This window comes from Lynx rufus, unplaced genomic scaffold (genome assembly GCF_022079265.1).
Source record: "Lynx rufus isolate CCGP_SWC_20201006 ecotype Redwood Valley unplaced genomic scaffold, mLynRuf1.p SCAF_3, whole genome shotgun sequence".
NCBI lineage: Eukaryota > Metazoa > Chordata > Mammalia > Carnivora > Felidae > Lynx > Lynx rufus.
In genome coordinates this window covers 52522857-52541924 of record NW_025814845.1, presented here as the reverse complement: position 1 = coordinate 52541924, position 19068 = coordinate 52522857, and the positions used below count along the sequence as shown (strand labels likewise).

Here is a 19068-nt window from a genome sequence, read left to right as displayed (position 1 = left end):
TGAGTTCTGTCCTGGACAACACACCCAAAGAAAAATTGAGAAAATGAAATGTTCTCAAACTATAGAGTGTTGGATGGTAAAGAAAGGTGATAATATAACTGTATGGTTTACTTTGCCATTCAAAGCCTATGTCTGAGACACTTTCCTGTGCAAGAGAATTAGGGAATCAAGGAAGAACTTTCAATAGTTAGAGCTGCTCAAACATGCAAGGGATTCCAAGGTGAAGAAAGAGATTCTAAGGGAAAGGCGATGTTCTCATCTGCAGAAGGGTTCAAGCATAGACAATGGCTACCTGAGACTGTGTTCTTACAACAACAACTATTAGCACTTATTAAGCTCCAATGTGGTACAAATTTTTGATTAGATGCTTAAGATTGGTTTTACATAGGGGCACCTGGGTGACTCAGTTAAGCCTCCGACTGTGGCTCAGGTCATGATCTTATCTTATGGTTGGTGAGTTCGAGCCCCACGTTGCATCAACTCTGTGCTGACAGCTCAGAGCCTGGAGCCTGCTTCAGATTCAGTGTCTCTATCCCTTTCTGCCCCTCCCTTGCTCATGCTGTCTCTTTCTCTCTCAAAAGTAAATAAACATTTAAAAAATTTTTTTAAAGGATTGATTTTAATAATTCTTACACTCACACTCACCTCATTAAGTAAACAATGCTCGATAAGCTTTTTTTTCACTGAGCAAAATAAGAAAAGTTAAGTAACTTGCCCAAGGTCACAATGTTAGGGGAGGGTGGAATTGAACACAAGCATGTATGTCTGCCTCATGCAAAGTTCCATCTTTCAAGCACTGGATCAGTGAGAGGACCAAATGACTTTTTATGGCCTTCCCTAGTTTGAGATTGTTTGATATCATTGCACTCTTATACTGACTGAACACTTTAAGAACTCTTATCACGTGGATCGATTTTCAAGCTAATAATCAACAAAATTCCCAGATCCTTTTTACAGGGATAGTTTCCAACCCAGGAATCACACTTTCAATTTTTACAATTTAGTCGGGTATCTGAATTACTGTTTTATACTCATTATCATTATCATTTTTTTTATTTGGGCCCAGTTTAAAATTTTTTTAAGTTTATTTGTAATCTTCACTTAGGATCTTTCATGTCAGGTGTTTCTTTCAGGTTTTCTGTCCACAATGTAACAAATACAAGTTGTGTTAAATAGTATCAGGGTTTTGTTTGAAAGTTCTGAAATGATCACTTCCATTTAAGTAAATGCAATTCAAGGTCTGTCCTTTGCACTTCCAAGTTCGAAATACTTGATTTATGTTAAGTTTATCTAGGTATGACTAAGGTGAGGGAGCAGATTTGCACAAATAAAATTCACAAGAGATTTATTTATAAACAAAAATGTTTATGCAAATGAACAATTGTGTTCACAAACCATTTTTATTTAGCTTTTCTCATTATTTTTGCACATCAAAACTGTGTATAAAAACACGATTTAAAATTTAAATTTAAGTTCCCGTAAAGATAAAAATAATAATCCCAACACAATTACAGCTGTCAAATTGGACTTAAACCCTATGATATGTTTATATGCTTCTTTCTATGACTAAAGCTACCTATTAGGAAATAATTAGGTTGAGGAACAAGTATCTATATGGGCAGTATCTGTTTCTGCTTATCCCTCATTGACGGTGTTAGTTAAGTACTTAGTTAAGAATACTAATCTTGCTACTAATAAATAGATTTTGATGGGAGACCATGTCCAATAAAGAGAAGAGCAGAGAGAGGCAAGCAGACATGATACGTGGCAAATAGTTTAACCTATCTAGGTTTTATTTTCCTTATGTATAAAACAAAGGCTTTACTAGATGATCTTTTATTACTAAATAACCTTTCCAATCTCCATATGTACCATGATCTGCCAGTTGTGCGAGCCCACAAGCTAAAAGTTGCTCACAAGCTAGAAGTCATCCATACTTGGTCATCTTTCACAAGACTTCTGACAAATTTTTTTCTTAAATGTTTATTTATTTTAGAGAAAGAGGATCCAAAGCAGGCTCTGTGCTTTCAGCACAGAGCCCAATGTGGGGCTCGATCCCAAGAACTGTGAGATCATGACCTGAGCTGAAGTGAGAAGGTTAACTGACTGAGGCATCCAGGCGCTCCTACTTCTGACAGCTTTTACCTCATTCACTCTTACCTTCCAACAATCTATTCTCCAGAAAGAACTTATGTGATTTTTTTTAATGTAAATGAGACTACATTACTCTTGTCTTAAAATTATCCAGTGAATTCCCATATCACTTGAATAAAATCTAAACACACTATTCATGACCTATAAGACACTCTAAAATCTGGTTCCTGCCTACCTCGCCAGCCTCATGCCCCACCACTCTTCCCTTGGGTCTCGAACTGCAGCCCATCTGATGTAAGCCTTGGGAAGTTTGTCTGGAAATTTGTCTCCCTGCCTTCTCACAGCTAATTCCCCATAAACCATGTCTCAGCCTAAACATCCTATTCTCAAAAGAGAATTATCTAACTACCCCCTGTACTCTATTCCACTACCCTTTTTTATTTTATTCATAGCCCTTATCACTGCTTGGATTTATTTATCTGTTAATTCATTTTGTTCTTTTTCCTTCACTGGAATTGAATACTGCCACCAGCAGGGACCTTTTCTGTCTGGTTCACCACTTCAATCCCAGCACTTCAAATAAGACTTAGCATACAGAATTTCAACAAATATTTGCTGAAGAGATAAATTAATGATAGCTTATATGCTTTACAGTTCTAGAATTCAATAATTCTTATTTGGATTTCAGCTCTAAGATGCTATTTGTATACAGTTTATCTTTCAAAATAGCAATAGTCTATATTTAAAGGTCAAAGGAAACTATCATACAACCAAATATTTTTAAGATGGAGTTTTTTATTAGCCTTCATGCAGTTATTATAGTGCTACAGTTTATATGTACAGTTTATATGCATTTCTAACCTTTTCCAGCAATGCAAATCCACATCAATGGACTGTTAGCTTTGGAACAACAATCAACCCTCCATTAATGAAAAGAAATATCAGAAGAATTATTGTCCATGAGAGATATCACTCCCCAGCAAGAGAGTACGACATTGCTGTTGTACAGTTCTCTCCCAAGGTCACCTTTACTAATGACATCCGCCGGGTTTGTTTGCCAGAAGCCTCTGCATCCTTCCAACCCAATTCAACTGTTTATATCACAGGATTTGGAGCACTTTTCTACGGTGGTAGGTATCTCAGAAAGGACACAGAGCTCTAAATCCAATTTAGGACAGTGTGATTTAATCTAATCTCCATTAATATATCCTGCCAGCCATTTCCACACAGCTTGATTGGATTAGTTAGAGCTCTTACTTTGTCAGTGACAGAAACTCAACTCAAACTAACTAAAGCAAAAACAATAATAAAATGGCAAATTCGGCCCTTGTGATTTGGAAATCAAGAGAGAGGAGATGAGTCTTGTTTTAGACATAGCTGGATTCAGGAGTTTGTATGTCATTAGATGCTGAATCTCTGAATCTTCCCATTTCTGGCTCTGTTTTCCCCTAGATTGCCTTCATATGGAGGGATTCTAGCTCCATATAGTGTCAAAGGTGGCCAACAACATCAAGGTTTACATCATGTTCCCTTAATAGATGCGGAGGGAAGAACACGTCCTGCTCTTTGCCACAATCTACATTAATCCCTGAAAAGGTTTCCTTTGGCCCCATTTGTGTCCAGGGCACTTGGGTTGACTCACTAACTCAGGTACTCACTCCTGTGCCTATACCAAGAAAGGAAGGTGTGTGATAGACAGCCTGGTCAGACTCACATAGAATAGGGAGAGGCAGCTCCAAAGGGGTAGGCTTCAAGGAAGACATAAAAGAAGTGAATGTTCCCTCAGCAACACTAGAGTCTATTTCTATGTGCTGTTGTCTATGCAATGCCAGGTGTGCATCAGATGCGTTGTCATCTTCATGCCCACTTTCCCTCCAACGCTCCCTCCCTTTATGCCTCATCTCTGTGAGCCCCCCTCTACCCTTTTAATCTATTCATCCCCTTGGTTTGCTCCACTACTCATTTTCACTTTCCTGGGTCACTTCACAAGTTTTTCTGTTTCTCAGGTACAATGTCCAATTACAGCCAAATCTGCTTCAGAATTACAGAGGCTAATTTAGAGATCGTCTCTGATAACAAAGCTTCCGTGGCTCTCTCTAAACTGATATAACTTGATATACTACCTTACACTTCTAATAAGTAAAAATGATTTTGTTTTTTTGGCATAGTCAGATACACTCTGGATTGTAAAATCTGGTCTAGGTACTTACATATAACAACAGCAAGGGAGTTTCCTTAACTCTGGGCATAAGAAGATAAAGAAAAGCCTTTCTGGGAATGACAAAATCCATTCACAGAGCTCTGTACAATTCCTTTATATATAAAAACCCTAAAGAATAAACCATTAATTCTTAGTCTCCACTAAGGAACTAGGAATATCTTTCACTAATGTACCCAAGAATAGTCTTGATGGTCTCTAGATTTTTTCCAGGTGTCTCATATGGTTTCATTACTATTATACAAGCTGAGATATGTATGGCTTTCTTTACAGCCATATTACCAATCACAGAAATTATTCATACCTTACTAATCCCAGGGCAGCTGAGTAGAGCTGTAAGCCTAACACCTCTATGTCTGCACTCTCTCTGATGGGTTTTCTTATAATATAGAATTTGCACTCCCTGCTTCATGATGATGGGAGGGGCACTTCATTTTCCCTTTGGTTTGGTGGGAAGAATCAGTTCTGGCCTGGAGTTTGAGGTTGACAGAAATATACCTGCTGTAATACTTTTTGAGTAGCAATGGAATCTAAATGGCATGTATAGAACCCAAAGCTGAACCCATTTTTTTCAAGCATCCATAAAATATTCACCAATACTGACCAAAAGTAGACCATATCTAGCTCCATAATACAATCTTCAACAACTTTAAAGAACTGAAATCATACACAGTATCTGTCTGATCATAATGAAAGCAAACTAGAAACCATTAGCAGAAAGAGAACAGAAAAATCTCTAACGGCTTAGAAATTAAACAATACCCTTCTAAATAATACATAGGTTAAAGAGGAAGTCTTAAAGAAAATTTTAAGTATACAAAAGACTGAAAATGAAAAAGAAAACAACATCAATATGCACAGGATGTAGCTAAAACAATGCAGAGAGGGAAATATATAGCAACTGAAGACATTAGAAAAGAAGAAAATTCTCAAATCAATAATCTAAGTTCTTACTTAAATCAGAAATAAAGAGCAAAATAAGCCTAAAACAAGCAAAAGGAAGGAAATAATAATAGGTATAAATGAATAAAGTCAAAATTAAGAAAAAATAGAGAAAATTAGTGAAATAAAAGGCTGACTCTTTTAAAAAACAATACTTTGTGAGAAACATCATTAAGCATTCCCACAATAGTTGAGAAATAGTTCAGGGATGCCTGGAATTTATGTGCTGTATTTTTTATAAATTTTGCCAACCAGTTTTCTGAAAAAGTTATAAATTTATATTGTCAGGTACAATATGTAGATTGTCAATTTCACTTTACCATTCCTGACACTGGATATGAATTTTTTTAACTGACAATGCCGTAGGAAAAAAAAAAAAGACAAAACACCAATTGATTCAAAGAACAGAATAACTTCAGCACTTTTTAAACACTTCAGTAATCACCTCTCCAGAAATAAATCCTGAACTGGTATTCTACTAAAATTGGTATGTCTATTAGTTTCCCATTGCTGTGTAACAAATTACCACAAATTTAACAGCTTCAAACAGCAAGCATTTATTATTTCACAGTTTCCATGGGTCAGAATTTCAGACCCAGCTTAGCTAGGTCCTCTTTTCAAGGTATCACAAAACAGCAAGCAAGGTGTCCACTGGAGTTGTGGTCTCCATCTGCAGCTCTGGGTTCTCTTTCAAGGTCACTGGTTGCTATGGAATACAGTTTCTTGCAGCTATAGAACTCATAGCAGCTTGCTTCTTCAAAACCATTAGGAAAAAGTCTCTGAACTCAGGGAAGGCCTAAACCCTTTTGAAAATGAGGTTCACCTCATTAGGTCAGGCCCACCTTGGATAACCTCCCTTTTGATGAACTCAATGTCAAACTGATTACATCCGGAGAATTCCCTTACCTGTGCCATGTAACATAACCTAATCATGAGAATGACATCCATTATATTCACAGATCCCATCCACACTTGGAGGCCAAAGCAGGGGAAGAGATCACATAGGAATCTTGGAAATCATTGTAGATTCTGTCTACCACATGTCAGTTTCCTGACCAGTATGTGGTTTGATATAAAGAATCCCCGAATGCTTGTGATATTCTTTGTTTCCACCAGAGGCAGTTATCTTCCTGTCATAACATTGGTTTCTACAACTCAGGATCTAGTTTATACTCTGGAGTCCCAAACTTGTAATACATTAGAAATTAAATCATTGACTTTATTATTTTTTTTAAACGTTTATTTTTGGGACAGAGAGAGACGGAGCATGAACGGGGGAGGGGCAGAGAGAGAGGGAGACACAGAATTGGAAACAGGCTCCAGGCTCTGAGCCATCAGCCCAGAGCCTGACGCGGGGCTCGAACTCAAGGACCGCGAGATCGTGACCTGGCTGAAGTCGGACGTTTAACCGACTGCGCCACCCAGGCGCCCCTAAATCATTGACTTTAAATGTCATTATATATGTAAAAGTTCTTCATAAAATGTAAAGGATAAAATAAACATACACAGTATTTTAGTTATTTTATCAAGCCAAGGGAGGAAGCTATCTAAACCTGACAAGTTTCTAGAAACAATCTGGAATCCACAAATACAAACTGTATTTTTAAAAATGAGTGCTTTCCTACCTATATATATATAAATGGATTGGTTTAAAGAAAAAGTACGATGCTAAGCCAAATAATTCTGTCAGAGAAAGACGAACACCATATGATTTCACTCATATGTGGGATTTAAGTAAGACACACACAAACAAAGGAGCAAAGGAAAAAAAGAAAGAAACAGACCAAGAAACAGACTCTTAACTGATGGTTACCAGAGAGAGGTGGGAGAGGGGATAGATAAAATAGGCAATGGGGATTAAGAAATGCACTTGTTGTGATGAGCACCGGGTGATGCATGGAAGAGGTGAATCACTAAATTGTGCACCTAAAACTAACATAACACTGTGTTAACTATACTAGAATTAAGATAAAATAAAATAGGGGCGCCTGGGTGGCTCAGTCAGTTAGGCGTCCGACTTCAGCTCAGGTCATGATCCTGCAGTTTGTGAGTTCAAGCCCCTCATCCGGCTCTGTGCTGACAGCTCAAAGCCTGGAGCCTGCTTTGGATTCTGTGTCTCCCTCTGTCTCTGCCCCTCTCTGCTCATGCTCTGTCTCTCTCTGTCTCTCAATAATAAATAAACAGTAAAAAAAGATGAAATAAAATAATAAAAATAAAGTAAATGTACAAAAGTTTTCCAGAAAAAAGGACACAAAATGTTTTTCTTACAAGTATAGGTATTTACAAAAATATGATAAGGGCAATAATTATCATTTAAATGTGCCAGATTTTAAAAACAGATTTATTCTCTAGAAACTGCTTATATTAACTTCATTTTGTATTGACAGTTTTAATATGAAATAGGTTCGATTAGGAAAAAAGTCCACTCACTTCTTTCTAGCTAAGGACGTTGATTGTAAACACTAAAATTACTTTGTTTTCCCTTAAGGGGAATCCCAAAATAATCTTCGAGAAGCCAGACTGAAAATCATAAGTGATGATGTGTGCAAACAACCACACATATATGGCCATGATATAAAATTTGGAATGTTTTGTGCTGGATATCTGGAAGGAATTTATGATGCCTGCAGGGTAGGTAGAAATTATTTTGATATCATTAACTCAAAATATTTTTTATCTCTTTCAAGAAATATTCAATGTTCTTTATGTTTGTACCAATATAGATATTTTGTCAGTTCAGTAATTTCTAAATGCATATTTCACAACACAAACATTTTTGGATGTTTTATTAAGCAAAATTATATAAGCAGAGTTTCTTTAAAGCTATCAAACAAACTAACTAACCAAATTAAATTTTCTTAATACCAGAAGTCCAAAGGTTCATACAGCAAAGTCCCTTTTCTTAAAGGGGTCTCATCTAGAAAGGAAATCATCATGAACAATGAGCTATGATGAGATGTTTTAAATGATATAATGGAGAGCAAATATCTTTAGTGTGAAGGGAACAATTTTACATCAAATATCAGAGAAATCACACTTAAATGAGGCCTGAAGCATAAATGGCACATAGCAGTTATACAACAAGAAAATACTATTATTTTTCTATACATAGAAAGAGCATAGCAAAAATAATGAAGGTATGAAATTATAATTCATATTTGAGGGAATTCTAAGTAATCTGTTGGCTCTCAGCATAAGGAGAATGAGGGGGCGAGAGGCAGTTAACACTGAGTGAGAAGGTGGATTAGGCCTGGTGCCCTTTCCAGTGCCTTCCTCTGCTGTCTAATAGCTATCCTGCATGTACGTTTTCTGATGAAGGTATAAAGTATGTTTCTTCCTGTAGGTACTTGCTTTATAACATGAGATTCTTGAAAACTTCAAGGAGATGATTGTACATGATGAAATAATGGAAGTTGTTTTGATGTCAGGTGGCAGAAAGCTCTGCCCTGAGTCCCACAAATTACACATGTAAACCTCTGTCAGAAAAGGAACAGGGAGTTTTGTAGCATATAGGCTGGGCAAGAGCAGAATCGGGTACATATCCAGCCTCAGTTACTGAGAAAGAGGAGAGAGGCAGCTAGAATTCAGAGAATGCACAGAGAGGTCCAAGCCATGATGGAGAAGGGGAAGGTGGTGACAGGAGTCCAGGAGCAGACAGGATATGAGAATCTAGGCAAGTGGTGAGATTCGTGATATGCCTCAGGAAGGAGGTGGTCATAAGGAGATTTCACTAGATTGGGAAGCAGAGGTAAAATTCCTGCTCCATGACTGCGCAAGTGAGTAGTAAAACAAAGCTCTAGACACAGAAAAACTGGGAAAGTTATTGAGAAAAGACTCAAGGACAGGGTCCAAGACATGAATACAGCAATTATAACTGAGGTGCGTGATGAGGGGATTAGTCTCTCTGATAAAACAGAGATCCAAGAACCCTGCTTCGAGCCAGGAGAAAACCAACACCAACTAGGCTTTCTGTGTTGTGTATTTGAAATTTGCCAGTAGACCCTAGGCATTCTACACACACACACACACACACACACACACACACACACACACACACAGTAACTATGTGAAATGATAGATGTGTTAATAAAACTGATTGTGGTAATCATTTCACAAATTATATATATATATATATGTATGCTAAATATCACATTGTACATTTTAACTATATACAATTATATTTGTCAATTATATGTCTATAAATCTGAGAAAATTAAAATGTGGAAACTGAACTTTAAAGCTTTTATAACTTTTGAAATCCATGTTTCAATTAATTGTTCTGTAATTGGTAATCAATAAATATGCTGTCTATAATAAAATATGTGCTTCATCAGAATATTTTAAGTAATAAGTTCTATATTGAGGTAATTTTATTTCTCTCTTTTATTTTCAGGGTGATTCTGGGGGACCCTTAGTTATAAAGGATTTTAAAGACACCTGGTATCTCATTGGAATCGTGAGCTGGGGAGATAACTGTGGTCAAAAGAACAAACCTGGAGTCTACACAAAAGTGGCTTATTACCGAAACTGGATCACTTCAAAAACAGGCCTCTAATTCTCTATAAAAGTTAAATATTGACAGCTTTAAGCAACCTATACATGTATGAGAATTTAAATGTTTAGTGAATACAGTACAACGAAGTGAAATTAAATGACATGATTTATTTTAAAATCACTTTAATCAACCCATAGTCAATTTATAAGGGATTTAAATTCTTATAAATTTGTAAAGTAGTGGGTCAATTTATCCTGGCTGGAAGAATACAGCAGAGATACTCAACTCTTTACATCATGCAAATTGGAATATAAAAAAGGTGTAATGAAAATTCTTGAAAATAATCTGGATTTTTGGAACATCTTTGTCAAGGGTGTCTCCTTACGTGAGAAACCTTTTAATCTCTTAAAGAATTCAGGGAAATGTTATATAATTTCTAATCATTTCTCCTGAGCTCACAAATACTTTTTTCTGTTTCTTTATTATTCCAAGTTTTCCAAAGAGATTTTTTATTTAATACATTTTCTACTTATAAACCCTTTAGAAGGATCCTTGAAAAAAAGTTATATCTAGGAAACAATATATGGTGATAAATCAGGCCAGAGATCTTCTAACCATTTTTACTATGAAACCTCCCTATTTTTGGTGATTTTTTTAACACACACCCACCCACACCCCCCCACACACACACAGAAAAAAAGAGAACTATCCCCACCCTTAGATATATCCAAAGAAAGCCTGATTAATAAATGAGTGCACATAATAATTAGCTAGTCACAAACGTATCTTTGTTACAAAACCTGGGGGAAAGGTGATGGTAACTTCATGAGTCATTCCAAAACAATGGCACAAAAATTTGACGTTTCATAGATGCATTTACATGTTTGAACCTCTAGGAGGTAGTTCTTTACATTATTGTAAGGTTAAATGCCTAGAAAAACGAGAATTCCCTAATATGTTGAAGAATCAATGAGTTTGTCTTTCTACATAGAAAGAAACATTTATATCTTTGAATTGATGCAGCCAATTATCTCCTAGGGCTTGTGGCGGTAGCCTAACTATTGCAACCATGAAACACTAGTTAAAAAAAAAAAAATGAAATGTAAATTTCAAGGACCTACTGCACAGAACACATAAACAAAGTAATCTGAAAAAAGCCCCTTAGTGTCTCATGAAGACATTAGGAGAGTCAGGCTTGGGTATTCCATGGTACAATTAAATGAAGGCTTTGTGGAAACTGACTCCCTGACAAGGTCAGCGGAATATCAGGTTTGTGGGCAGAGACTGTCATTTATTCATATAAATATAATTTATATTCTATAACTATAAGTCAAATATAAGTCCAAATATAAGCCAAACCATGGAAAAATTGAGTTACTTTATAATAATGTCTCCCCATGGGCTATTGATAAGGCATGAAACTAATCCTACAATAATCTAAAAGAGACTAACAATTTATTCACACACACACACACACACACACACACACACACACACAAATCCATAAACTAGACTCACAGAATTTTAAAGGTTGAAGAAGACTGTGAGTCATTCAGGCCAGCACACCTATGGTTCAGATAACTGAAGACAGGAAATGTCAATGACGTGGTAAACCTGTAGGTAGTTTGTACGCCCAGTGGGCCTAGAACTGAGGTACCAATTTCACATGCCCTTTTCCTTACAAAGTCTCTTTATGATCACATATATTTATTGGAATAATCAAATCTATAAGAATTTCAGTGACTTCTATTGAATCTATTTTAAATTAGAACTCTTATTTTTCACTTAATGTTACGCATTTATGTTCCTATGTGTCTTTTTGTGGCTTGATAGCTCATTATTGCTGAATGATATACCATTGTATGGATGTACCACACAATTTGTTTATCCATTCACCTATCGAAGGACATCTCTGTTGCTTTCAAGTTTTGGCAATTATGACTAAGCTGCTATAAACATTGTGTGCAGGTTTTTGGTAAAAGAATAGATAAATCAATTCAACAGAATAGAGAGCCCAAAAGTAGAGTCATATATATATAACACCAATTGGTCTTCGACAAAAGAGCAAAGGCAGTTCAGTGGAGAAAGAATAGTCTTTTCAACAAATGGTACTGGAACAACAAGACATCCACAAACCAAAAATGAATCTTGATGCAGACCTTACACCTTTCACAAAATTAACTCAAGATGGGTCATAGACCTAAATGTAAAAGTTTTAAATGATATGATTCACTTGGGCAGCTGACTGCCAATTCTCTGAACTCACTTCAAGATAAAGTTGCTTCTTCATATGTAAAAACATACATAGGCTTATACGTTAGTCAATATTATGGTAGTAGTATATAATTCTGACTTTCGATGTTAAGATTCAAGAAATGATATTAGAGTTACAAACTTTGTATTGCTAAACTGTTTTGGGCAGCATATCATTCTGGCTTACAAATAAGCAAATGTTGTTATATCATTTTAAATTTAATAATAAATAATGATCAGAGCATTCTACAAATAATATCACTGAATCTGTGTTAGGCCAAATCTTAGCATGAATCTTTCAACTGCTCTTACAAATTGCATTTCTTTTAAATAACTAGTTTGAGTGATTCTGAAGCAGAATTTCTCAACCTTGGCACTTTTGACGTTTTGGCCCAGTTCATTCTTTACTGTGAGGGGCTGTCCTGTGCACAGAATATTTAGCAGCTCCCCTGGCCTCTGTCAACTAGATGCCTACAACACACTCCTTCCTCCCAAATTGTGATAACCAAAAATGTCTCCACATGTTGACAAATGTCCCCAAAGGAGCAAAGTGTTCCCTGTTGAGAACTGCTGTTCTGAAGGCATTTGGTCACGTTAGAAACTAAGAGATACCTCAAAATTATGACATTGAGTATTCAAAAATTATGGTCTCCTGATCAAACTGAACATTCACTATCATGTTTCTAAAAGAAATAGAAGAATATGTCAGTGGCTATTTCAAATACAGACTGAGCTCCCTATACACAATGTGCTTGAAGGATTTCTCTCAAACCCCTGCCTAGACTATATTTGTGGAGCCCCATTAACCATTACCATAAAGACAGACTTTTATAAATACAGCCTCTTGTATAGTCTCTCTATCTTGACCACAATCCACAGTAGAAAATATATTTCACATCACAGCTCCATAAATACATAAATAAATACATATATATTAAAAATTGACACAGAAGTTTCATAAAATAGTAGTTGCCTTAGTGCAATAAAATCCAATATTTTCTACTCTATTTCAATTTTTTAAAGGGTATGAACATTTAACACTTATTTTATTTTTTAAAATATTTGTTTATTTTTGAGAGAGCTCAAGTGGGGAAGGGGCAGAGAGAGGGGGACAGAGGATCTGAAGCAGGCTCTACCCTGACAGGCTGACAGCAGCAAGCCCCATATGGGGTTCAAATTCACAAACTGTGAGATCATGACCTGAGCCAAAGTCAGATGCTCAACCAACTGAGCCACCCAAGTGCCCAACATTTTATTTTACTTTAGTTTAAAGTTTATTTATTTTGAGAGAGACAGAGACAGCACAAATGGGGGAGGGGTAGAGAGAGAGGAGACAGAGAATCCCAAGCAGTCTCCACACTGCCAGTGCAGAGCCCAGCGTGGGGCTTGAAGACATGAAACTGTGAGATCATGACCTGAACCAAAATTAAGAGTCGGACTTGCCTGACTGAGCAACCCAGGTGCCCCTCTATTTCAAATTTTTTAATATTTACCCCACAAAGTAAGTTAATTTTAAAACCTAGCAGGCCATGACCTGCAGGGCCTATAGCACTTTCTAGAATAATAATCCACAATTATTAACATCATATTATTATTATCTCACCTACCCCCACTGCTCTTCCCACCTTCAGTTTCTCCCTACTCTGTCCATTTAGCAAATTGCAGCTCAGTTATGATGCTATTCAGTAACATTATTCCCACTCACTCAAATCATCACTGATTTTCTCTTTCCCTGACAGAGTCTAAATCCATATCACCTTTTACAATCTGCTAACAACCAACAGACTTTTTGTTTTGCTTGTGTTCATTGTTCATAACTCTGAATGTTACACTTTATATCCTGAATACATTCTCCTCTCTGGTCATGCCATGTTCTCTTCGCTCTAGAAGGTCTAACCCAAATATCACCTCTACCAAGAATACTTTTATTATTCCAGATAAAATTACTCTCCATTCAAAAGCTTTTGGAGTTTTTTTTGTTCCCCCTCTAAAGCATTTCTCATACTTTACTCTGCATTGCACTTTTAATATACATGTATTATCGCTGAAGTATAGTGCTAGTAGTTCCATAAGACTAAAGACTGATCATTCATTTTTTTTTTTTCAACGTTTATTTATTTTTGGGACAGAGAGAGACAGAGCATGAACGGGGGAGGGGCAGAGAGAGAGGGAGACACAGAATTGGAAACAGGCTCCAGGCTCTGAGCCATCAGCCCAGAGCCCGACGCGGGGCTCGAACTCACGGACCGCGAGATCGTGACCTGGCTGAAGTCGGACGCTTAACTGACTGCGCCACCCAGGCGCCCCTGGTCATTCATTTTTGTATCACTCACAGTATTTAGGACATTATTCAGTATATATTATGTTTAGCGAAAGAATAAATTAACAGAGGCAAATTATGATTTCTATGAAGGTAAGAGACCTCAATTCTCAGTTGTTAACTGCTTCCCCCATGTCACTTTCCTGTACACGGCCTTCCAACCTGCGCTGGTCCTGCTTTTATATTCCTGAATGTTCCTAAAGGCTCCCCCCTCCCTGCCTACACCAGAAGTAATCAAAATACAATAAAGCATGCATAATTGTGGCCTTTCAGGAAGCCCTCTAAATCAAAACCTGTTCTCTATATTCCCTTAAATGAGTACATCCCAAACCCATAGGAATATTTGGAAGTGAGGCTAAAAATCTCCCATTCTCTTTCATCATTTTTATTTTACCTACCAGGGACTGTCCTTTCTTCCTCTTTCTGCCATGGGCCTCACAAATCTGGGTACTTCCCATGGCCCTGTTAGATATCCATGATTATATTCTTCTGATTGAGGTCCTTCTCTGTTGAATGCCTAATAGGAAAGAACAGAGATAAAACTAAAACATACATACTATATACTTTTTTAAAGTTCACAGAAATAAAGGAATTTGAATTTTAAAAAATGATATTTGGTTTATTGATTTTAATTATCCATATAAGATTGCCCTTTTCATGTCCATTAGCAATCAAGATTTAATTGATTAATTTTTTAAAACTGTTTTTTTGTTGTTTTCCAAGTTCAGAAGACTCCTCCACACCAGTAGTCACTAAATTAAATACAGGAAGGAAAACCCAAAATGCAACACTGAAATCCAAAAATATGCTTAATGGAAATGATTCTGGGGCTCATACGTTAATGAAGGACTGAGAAACTCCGCGCAGCGAGAGTGTTAAGACCTTTGCTATATAAGTATATGCCAGGAATATCCAAGCTGGAAGAAAAATACCACATTTTAGACTCAGTAACTGAAAAATCACTTGTCTGTAACTGTGGTATTCTGAGCTAAAGTCAGAATTGCTGAGGTACAACTTTAGAGAGAAAGCTGTGTCAAAACCATCTTACAAGATGTTTAACCTGAGGATTAAAGCCAGTGGAGAGGGCAATCTAGATACAAAGTCACTTAAATGGAAACAAGAGAAGTCTGAAAGAGTAAGTTCAAAGGAAAGTTTGAAAATTCAGAACCTAATTCTTAGAAGAACTAAAGGCAAAATGAGGCAGATCTTAATAGAGTAACAGTATTGTTATTTGTAAAACTAATGGTAGAGGAGTTAAAGGTATCATTTCAATTTTACTCATTGAAAGACGCAAATTGCTTGCTACATTTCTAAGGTGGGAGGTGGGTTACTACAGTAGCATCTTCAGCCTATACACTTCTCAGTAGACAAAAATAGGAGTTAGCTGGCAACCTCTTCATATACTTAGGTTTTCGGCTTCAGGTTAATATAATTGGGATATGTAGATATAAGCTAGAATGGGGTCTTAATTAATTGGCATAGGGGAGAGCTGAGGAAGAAGGGAGTGATGGGGACGAATGGGAAAATTAAAGCTGAAAGTTAGGAGATTAATATTAATAGTTACTATCACCTCAAAAGGGCCCATCAAACCTCTAGACCCTGGCACTGGCCAGTAACAACAGTCAAGAGAGTATATTCTACATAGTAGTCTTCCATATGGTTGGAAATTCAGCATTCTTAACGATGTCACACAGTTGACATACTGTTGGCACCTGATCTTGATACCCCAGAGACAATACTGGTGCTACTTTTGTATGTACACTTCCCAACTGCTAAAAAACTGCCAGAGGAATGCAGAATGGTACAACCACTTTGGAAGAAAGTTTGGCAGTTTTCTACAAAACTAAACACATTTTTATCACGTGATCTAGTAATGGTGCTCCTTGGTATTTTTACACAAGCAAATTGAAAACTTATGTCAATGCAAAAACATGCACGTGGATGTTTATGGCAACTTTATTCATAATCGCCAAAATTTGTAAGCAATCAAGGCATCCTTCAGTAGGTGAATGGGTAAATAACTGTGGTACATCCAGATCATGGAATATTACTCAATGATATAAAGAAATGAGCTATCAAGCCATGTAAAGACATGGAGGAAACTTCAATGCATATTACTAAGTGAAAGGAGACAATCTGAGAAGGCTGACTACCATATATTTCCAAGTATATGACCATTCTGAAAAGGTAAAACTATGGAAACAGTAAAAATACCAGCAGTTTCCAGGGATTAAAGGGAGGGATGGATGAACAGGTAGAGTATAGAGGATTTTTAGGGTAGTAAAACTATTCTGTATGATACTATAATGTTTGTCAAAACCCTCAGCATGTCAATGTTGAGAGTGAATCCAAATGTAAACTCTGGGCTTTGAGTGATAATGATGTTTTATAGTTGGCCCGCTGGTTGTAACAGATGTACTACTCTGGTTGATAAGAGTGGGGGTGGCTCTGCGTGTCAGGGGCAGTGGATGTATGGGAATTCTGTATTTTCTGCTCAATTTAGCTGTAAACCTAAAATTTCTCTACATGTAAAATCAATTTTTTTAAAAAAGCCATTGGAGCCTCAGAGGCCCTTGAGATGGGGTTGAATAGTATAGAGGCATACTGAGTTTTAACTCGCAACGTAGTTAGTATAAGGGAATTCTTCTTCTGGAGGTAAATTGTGTTGTTGGCAGAAAATATAAAACATATTCTTCTAACGATCAAGCTTAAACTCTTTTTGTCAGTAGAATTAAGCAGAGAACAAAAACTAAAAGTATTTTTCTTCAATGAATAACTGAATATCATGTACTCTAAAATTCCACAGAAACTGATGGTAACAGTGTGGAGTGAGGCCCCGCACAGGGACCGACAACCTCATGAGGGTACTGGAGACCTCCAGGGCAGTGTTACTACTGTTGGCTGGGAAAATCAAAGATAAAATGCAGGTTTCGGGAACGAGACAAAGAAACAAACAACCATTCCTCAGATCACCCTAATCTGTCCTCAGTCTTAAAATAGGTGTTACAGGTTTAGACATACTAGATGATGTTATGTGGTATGCAGTGTCACTGAAAATCCCTGCATAACCTGTTGAATATTTTGCATGGGCTATAATCATCAACTAGGGTAATATCATGGTACAGAAAAGGCACTAGGTTGAGCACCTCCCTGACCGAGTTATGCAGCCCTCATAAAGTGGACTACATCTGCACTCTGGGCCTCCCAGGGCCATCTCAGAAGGCTCTGGCATTCAGTTACACTCTTATCCACAGGAATTCTCCTGCTTTCCTTTGAGAGATCATCTGCTTTAGCTGGAAACTGACAGCTAGAGGACTTCAAAATTCTCAAAATCCTCTGTTTACTTCAGCGAACGTAACACATTCAAAGAAAACGGAGGCAGTAACTATGATAGTACAAGACGTGGAAGTCCAGGCACATGGCTCCATGACACTGGTTCCCATCAAAGGAATATTTATAAATCTTAAAACCATGCTTAATGTTGAGGAAACAATATTTCTTCAAGGTATTTGATCTTTGTGGGAATGTTTCCCTGGAGAATTGGATATGAATGGAGATCCCTGAGAAAAGACAGTTTCAGTTTCAGTGATTAAAGGTAGGGTTAGTGTATAAGAGATTGGAGGAATTTCTGTCATTATCTATATGACTATCTATAAACTACACAGCTACCCTGGGGTTCCAAACTAACCTCCTCCAACATGAAGATTTGTTTTACTTTGTTTAAGTAACTAAGACATTAAAGTATGAAATGAATCACTGGGGAAACTTACATGTTTGTTACTAACCTAAACGATTCTCACATACAAAACTGTTGTGTCATTTATCTTGCTGGGATTATGTCTAGATGAAGAGATCATTTGCAGTTCCTCTCAGTGCTCTTCTTGAAACTATACTCAAAGTGGTAACAGTCTGGCTTCATCACATATGCATGATGGTGGTCCAGCACAAGCCTCTGGCTGAGCCTCCAACTCTCAAAGCCCCTCATGCTTTCCCAGGAGTCTAGACAGGCATTGAGGAGCCCCTTCTAGGATAGGAGTCATGCTCACAGCCTAGAACAGCTCTGTCTCCTTTCTCCCACTGTGTCTGATGCAATGAATATTGCCTTTGGTGCAAAAGCACAAACATTACTCCTAGCTTTTCATGAAAACCATTCTAGACACAGTCTTTCCCTCATATTGCCTTTCACTGGGCCATTTTTAAAAAGAACTTCACAACATACTCTGATTATGCCATCTTCTATTTAATCCAAAATCCTTTTTAGATATCTCTAAAAAGATCAGATCAACAGATTAGACATAGGACAAAAAATACACAGACACAAAAATACAGACTAGATTCCAAAGTGAGCTGGATAGCTTCTCCCTGTTCCATAACTATAGACTATTCCTAATCCTAGACAACTATCATAGTATTAAAAGTATTAATCATGGTATTAAATGGCTAAAAGCCTTGGAAAACAAATAAGGATGAATCAGTGGAATTGCATCAGTATCACTGAAAACAAAAACAAAAAAGAAGAACTTGAGTACGTATTCTTCTGACAGTAATTGAGAATTGTTATCTTTGTGTCAGAAGGGTGTTATATTGTACTTTCATGGTTACAAATGACCTCAAGCTCTGTTTAAGTACCTCTCTACAGTCATGTATTTCATAGTTTGGTGAAAGAGTGAAACACCAATACAAAACCTGCCCATTGGTGCTCATTTGAATCAACTGGACTATTGAATAGAGGTTCAAATACTCTTA

At 36.9% G+C, this 19068-nt stretch overlaps 1 protein-coding gene across 1 annotated transcript in view; it reads left to right on the top strand.

Annotated features, from left to right (window-relative positions):
* Nucleotides 1–9809, top strand: part of LOC124521068 (transmembrane protease serine 11A-like) — a 53011-nt gene extending 43202 nt beyond the window's left edge. Inside the window, exons 9-11 of the mRNA XM_047092247.1 lie at nt 2965–3224; nt 7743–7885; nt 9648–9809. Coding sequence (XP_046948203.1) covers nt 2965–3224; nt 7743–7885; nt 9648–9809 — 565 coding nt within the window. The remainder of the gene's footprint in view (nt 1–2964; nt 3225–7742; nt 7886–9647) is intronic.
* The last annotated feature ends 9259 nt before the right edge of the window (nt 9810–19068 follow it).